Source organism: Saccostrea echinata, unplaced genomic scaffold (genome assembly GCF_033153115.1).
Source record: "Saccostrea echinata isolate AGI-Se365-2 ecotype Australia unplaced genomic scaffold, CSIRO_AGI_Sech_v1 ptg000051l, whole genome shotgun sequence".
NCBI lineage: Eukaryota > Metazoa > Mollusca > Bivalvia > Ostreida > Ostreidae > Saccostrea > Saccostrea echinata.
In genome coordinates this window covers 8,201,726-8,208,292 of record NW_026889800.1, presented here as the reverse complement: position 1 = coordinate 8,208,292, position 6,567 = coordinate 8,201,726, and the positions used below count along the sequence as shown (strand labels likewise).

The 6,567-nt window shown below is 35.7% G+C and overlaps 1 protein-coding gene across 1 annotated transcript; it reads right to left on the bottom strand.

Annotated features, from left to right (window-relative positions):
• Window positions 1-570: 570 nt before the first annotated feature.
• LOC133203542 (protein serrate-like) lies at window positions 571-6,378 on the bottom strand. Its single transcript, XM_061339313.1, has 8 exons — window positions 6,319-6,378; window positions 5,268-5,413; window positions 4,668-4,791; window positions 3,118-3,296; window positions 2,582-2,700; window positions 1,733-2,037; window positions 1,027-1,245; window positions 571-699 (listed from the first exon to the last, which is right to left on the bottom strand). Exons 1-8 carry the CDS (start codon window positions 6,376-6,378, stop codon window positions 571-573), a joined length of 1,281 nt encoding a protein of 426 aa, XP_061195297.1.
• Between the last annotated feature and the right edge of the window lie 189 nt (window positions 6,379-6,567).

Here is a 6,567-nt window from a genome sequence, read left to right as displayed (position 1 = left end):
AAGGGTTACCTGAGCAATAATCATGTTGACAATCACTTCCTAAATAACCAAGATTACAAGTACAAGTGTAGTTATGCTGACCGTTATGGCAGGTTCCATGTCCACTACAGTTCTGATGGTAACAATAATCACGTGTTTGGCAGAACGATCCTTTAAACCCGGGAGCACATTTACACGTATAGTTAGAGTGTCCATTAACACAAAATGCTCCATTCCGACATTGATGATGAGAACAGTAAGTTTGTTCACAGTCTTTACCGTGGTATCCAGCCTTACATTGACACGTGTAAGAATCATGTCTGTTTTGACAAGTTCCGTGGTTGGAACAAAGCTTGTTATAACAATAATCCCGGGTTTCACAGTCTTTTCCCATAAATCCACTGTTACAGGTACAAATGTACGCATTTCGTCCGATGTGACATGTACCATGGTTAGAGCAGTGCTTATTATAACAGTAATTTATTACATCACAATTCTTTCCTAAATACCCTTCGCTACAAGAACAGTTATATCCTGTGTTTGTGTTGGTACAGTGCCCATTTCTGCATGGATTACTATGACAGTATTCTCTCAGTTCACAATTATTTCCTCGATAATTAGTTTGGCAGGCACAAATGTATCTACCGTGTCCATTGTGACATGTCCCATGACCGCTACACCTCTGTCCGTGGCAATAATCACGTGTTTCACAATGAGTTCCTATATAACCAGGTTTACACGAACATGTATAATTAGAATTTCCAATATGACAAGTAGCACCATTTTGACAGGTATTATTAAAGCAATAGTCATATTCACAGTTCCTTCCTAGGAAACCAGGATTACAATTACAAGTGTAACTATGCTGACCGTTCTGACAATGTCCATGTCCACTACAGTTCTTTCTGTTACAGTAATCAACTTTATCACACTTTGTTCCAGTAAATCCGTTCAAGCAAGAACAGTTAAAGCCTGTGTTTAAATTTGAACAGTTCCCGTGTATACATGGGTTACTCTGACAATAATTATTCATTTCACAGTTCTTACCAAGGTACTGAGACCTACATTGACAAGTGTAACCATGTCCTCCATTTTGACAAGTTCCATGTCCACTGCAGCTGTGTCCAAGGCAGTAATTTCGTATTTCACAATGACGTCCCATATAACCACCAGGACAAAAGCATGCATAGTTTGTTCTTCCACTTTTACAGGTACCATGATTTTTACACGGGTTACTAAAGCAATAATTATGTTGACAATCACTTCCTAAATAACCAGGATTACAAGTACAAGTGTAGTTATGTTGACCATTATGGCAGGTTCCATGTCCACTACAGTTCTGATGGTAACAATGATCACGTGTTTGGCAGTAAGATCCTATATACCCTGGAGCACATTTACACGTATAGTTAGAATGTCCGTAAACACAAGTGGCCCCGTTCTGACACTGATGATGAGAACAGTAACTTTGTTCACAGTCTTTACCTAGAAAACCAGAATTACATCGACACGCGTAGGAATTATGTCCATTTTGACAAGTTCCGCGGTTAGAACAATCCTTGTTATAACAATAATTTTGTGTCTGACAGTCTTTTCCAATAAATCCACTATCACATGTACAGGTGTAAGTATTTCGTCCGTTGAGACAAGTACCATGATTCGAGCAGTGCCTATTATAGCAGTAATTTCTTATGGAGCAGTCAGGTCCTGTATATCCAGTACTGCAGGTACACACGACCTTTCCATGGCTCACATGACATTGGCCGTAATTATAACAAGTATCACTGTGACATTGATGTGCAGTTAACGATTCACAGTTTTTACCAGTTGTACCATTTTTACATTGACATGAGTAACTCCCGATCTTGTTGACACACTGCCCTCCATTACACGGCTCTAGAAGACATTCATCCTCATCCAGCTGACATTTCAGACCATAAACAGAGGAAGGACATTTACAATGGAAACTACCAGCTGTGTTTGTACAGGTGCCGTGTCCACAAAAATATCGAGAAGCACATTCATTTACGTCTTCATCACAATTAATTCCGTGCCATCCTACAAAAAATAGTTAAACACAAAGTAGCGGAATTCGTAATGTGTCCTAAGCCATCGCTTCTCTTAATTAATTTATTTACTTGAATTATGGGACAACCTGATCAATAAAATCAAACTAGACGATTAATTACAATACGCACTCAATTATTTAATATCTTTCAGTCTAATCTTATTTAGTAATCCATATGTCAGTGCATATGAAAACGTACGAAAAATTTCTATTACTATTTGGAAGCCATTTGCTAACATTTCCGTTGTTGTCCACTTTCAGAATAGAGATTTCAAGTTTTGATTAAGGTTAATTATATGTTCACCTTTAGTAGCCTATATTTTGAAACTTTTTTTCATGATATGCAATCAAATTAAAATAAAATATTCGAATCCGGTACAGCTTCTCAAACATCTTACAACATCCCATTCGGGGTCACGTCAGAGAGAATCGAAAGGTCGGTCTGACGTGACCCCAAATCTAATTTTAATTAGATTGCATGATATGACACTGTTGTATTCTCGCACGAAACTCATTTTAACGATGATGGCTTACCCATTTTACAGTAAGTATGACCGTTGACGACACACTTCTGTGGATTACCAGGACAATGATCTGTACAGTCTGATCCATAGTAACCCTCAGAACAGTAGGCCTTGTACGTTATCTGGATACTGAATAGGAGTAATTGTTATAAATATGCTTCAATTCACTTATTTCGAGCTAATACATGTAAATAATATTTTATGTAAAATTGTTTAAATATTTGGAGAGAGAGAGTTAACTCAAAATCTGATGATATATATCAGTTTGTAAATTGTTATTCAGGTTTTTATACCGTATAAGCAGAATTTTTAGCGAGGATTCAATTTTGGCATTATTTGCGTGGGTTTTGAGATCGCTAAATTTAATATCGCTAACAATTTAACCCGTGTCGGTTGTTATAGATATCTTTCTTGACATTATAAAATCGCTAAAATTACTTCTCGCTAAAATATGTACCCCTTTTTTTTGTAGATAAATCGCTAAATTTGCGTCTCTCTAAAAATTCCACTTATACGGTATAACATGATGTGAATGAAACCACTTACAAAAACGCATTTCTGTCCGAGAAATCATTAGCTTTCAATGGTTGTTGTCGCCAGTGTTGTGAAAGTATGTTGTCTCCTATTTGAAGATTGTAGTCAGAGAACTCTGTCTGGTAGATGAGTGGTGAGGAGGAGTTTTGTATATCTACCACTCTCACTGAGATCTTGTCCAAATATTTTTTCTGCGTTAAAATGTTTAAAGTGTAAATTATAAAGCTTCCGTAAAACATATTGTAATCGTAAGTGTATCGTAGGTGTTCCAAATGAAATGTACCACTAAAAATGAATCCAAGAGCTGATTCAAAAGGGAAGGGGAAAGGGGGAGAAGGGCATGAGATCCGGCTACCATCCCTCTTTTTGCGGACAAAAAAAATTACACACAATATCATAATGAAAGATCAGCTAAGAGTATATAAAAATATTACAGTACTGAAAAGAACGTCCAGGCCCCAAAACCATAAACTAAGAACAGACTTATGTCAAAATTTCAATTCTTTATGACTTTTGATTGATTGATTGATTGTATGTTGTTTTACGTCCGATTCGAGAATTTTTCACTCATATAGAGACGTCACCATATACCGGTGAAGGGCTTCAAATTTTGACCTTTACTCGGCACTCAGGGCCATTTAGCAGTGAGGGATCTTTATCGTGCCAATGCCTGCCGTGACACGGGGCCTCGGTTTTTAAGGTCTCATCCGAAGGACCCGCACTTTCACTTCAAAGTGCCGAGCGCATGGCGAAGGAACAGTTGCTACCCATTTTTTATCGACTTAGGTCAGTCGCGGCCGAGATTCGAACTCACGATCTCCCGATCACGAAGCGAGCGCTCTACCGACTGAGCTGCCGTGAACGGTATATAACTTTTGAAATGATCAAGAAAATGCAACCAAATTTCATTGAGGTTTGTATTTGAATACTTTACAAATTTGACACTTTTCAAACATGTTTGTTGAATAAAAATCAAAATATTCAAAATCTAAATTTTGACTAAAGTCCTTTCTTGGGGCCTGGTCTCTCAAATATGCTACGAGCACAATCAAAGGGCAGGGTGATAATGGGATGAAACGTCTTGTAAAAACTGTGTAAACAATTATGTGTTACGCTCCCCATTACAGATTCAAGGATCCATCTATGTACAAAAGGAGTAAAGGCCAAGAATCTAGCAATTTCAATCAAAATGACAAACACGAAATAAACATAAGGTTTTTTTGTTATTCACTCTTGGGATAAATCTTAATTTTATATCCATATATCTCCATATATTTCACTTCAAAAACTTATACTGCATTGTTTATAAATAGCTGATCTACTGATTTTACGGATAAATTGTTACATACAGATATAATTGTTAATTTTGCAGATTAAAGTGTGAAAAAAATTAAATAAAACCTTCAATGTGGCCCTCAAATCTTCCATAAACCTGTCCTAAGATTTTCAAAGACGAATCCATTTACGTTGGGTTTTTTAGCATAGATATCCGCTATTATAAGCCTTATTTAAAGTCTTAGAAGGAATTTAATGTGTTTACAACTATTATATGGTTTTCTTACCCATGATTCTACTTCTAGAAACACGGGGTTGGTTGCATTCCCAATCCTTGATCCAAGTATGACGTCATCTCTTTTCATATCTATGGTTGTTGTCATGGAGTCTACACATGTATGACTGCTATTTCTGAAAGCCAATCACTTATTTTTTGGAATGAGAAGAATAGTGAGAAGTTTGATAATCTGTTAAGAGGTGATTATTTAGAAAATGCAACAATGCTCGAGTTTAGTTGTAAGGGTTTTAAAGTTCTATATTAATAAAATTGTCATCCCAAGAGAAAACATTGTGATCCGAAGCGTCAACGTAAGAGATTTATAGGATTTAACGAGACTAACAGACGACTATAATAATACATGTAGTAATAAATTATCTTAAAATAATGAGATTTGAATTCAAAACAGGTACTTGATTCTTATGCAGTTCACATATTTATTATATTCAAGGGTACAACAACTCGTCGTTCTCATTGTACAAGGAGTCAAAGAAAATACAAAGAAACATCCACAGACATTTTTGAACATTGTCAATGATGAATAATTGATATCAAGAGTGCAGATCATTGTTGCACATAATTTTAATAATGCAACACAATAAAAACTTACTTTAGACAAATTGTCAGAACTGGTTTACATAGTGTGGTACAATGAGAACCAATCACGCCCTGACAACACGCACCTCCTTGGATCTTATTTCCCGTGGTTCTGACTTCGCTGATAGCAAAGAAGAACTTGACTTTGCATGATGCTTGCTGCAAAATAAATGATACTGGAAATAGTTTATACGGAAGCATTCTCAGGTAGTATAGATTGAAGTTTGTTCAAATAATGACACCCACGGGAACGCATTAAGCGATCGTTTTACACAGGAATATAGAGGGGAAAACCTTTTTAAAAAACTTCTTATGAACAGCAAAGCCATGATTTTTCATATTTACTGGTATTAAGAAAAATACTCAGTGTAGATTCAAGTTTGTTCAAATCATGCCCCTCCTCTGCCCTTTGAAGTTGGGCGTGGAGTAAGGTGAGACAACATATATTTTAATTTTTCAGTACTGTTTTCTGCTTTTCTCTAGCGGGATTGTTCAGTTGAGCATCTGGGCCTCTTGTTGTTTATTTTCCAAACCAATGCAAAGAATACCAAAATAAGATGCTAAAAATCTTTGATGAAATTCATTGTGTGGCAATATCACATTAGATATAATTCAGTTGTAAGATACTGGAGATAATAAAAAAAAGCATTTATCTTTGAAATGAGTTAAAGTAAAAAATGTAATTTTTAGGGCTATTTATTATTTCTCATGATAATGCAACGTCGTCCATTCACATTCATCTCTGGCTGATTAACTATATAAATCAATTAAGGGGATTTTATCCAGTGATGGGCTTGAGAATGAAATTGAATCTGTTTCAATATATATTGCACTTTGTGCTCCTGTATCGGCGACTTGTTTTTTTTTTCTTTGGTATGGTTTTAAGTAAGAGTTCCTTATATGTTTCTCAGTACAGATTTCAAATATATCAGTTCCATGCACAAATCTATACCGCCCACTGAAGTCTATGGCTAATTTTTCGCAATCTGACAGAAATACAAAATTATTTTTTTCTAAGAAAGGATAAAAAGTATTGAAAAAAATTGAAAAGGTTGAAATATTACCTTAACTAAAGTGACCCAGACTGCAATGGCAAGGAAGACGAATATGGATGAAAACTTCATATTCGTTTCTTTCTGGTTTAATGATCTGTCTTTATCTTCATTGTTTTAGTATCTATCAGTTTTGTAGTGTATATAGGGCTCGAGATAACGATGTTTGAGATGGGTGATGCATCTGTATCCGAAAGACTTTATAAAACTACTAAAAATACTGTTCATATAAATATAATACAGTGTTTGGTAAATGCAGTA

Bases quoted from the DNA above. Each gene is read 5' to 3' on its own strand.
- LOC133203542 (XM_061339313.1), bottom strand. From the start codon at position 6,378: ATGAAGTTTTCATCCATATTCGTCTTCCTTGCCATTGCAGTCTGGGTC. The intron at 3,297-4,667 runs GTAAGAAAACCA...ATTTTAACGCAG, and splicing joins TTCTAGAAGTAGAATCATGG to AAAAAATATTTGGACAAGAT. The intron at 700-1,026 runs GTAAGAACTGTG...CTGGTTATATAG, and splicing joins ATGTAGGTCTCAGTACCTTG to GAACTCATTGTGAAACACGT.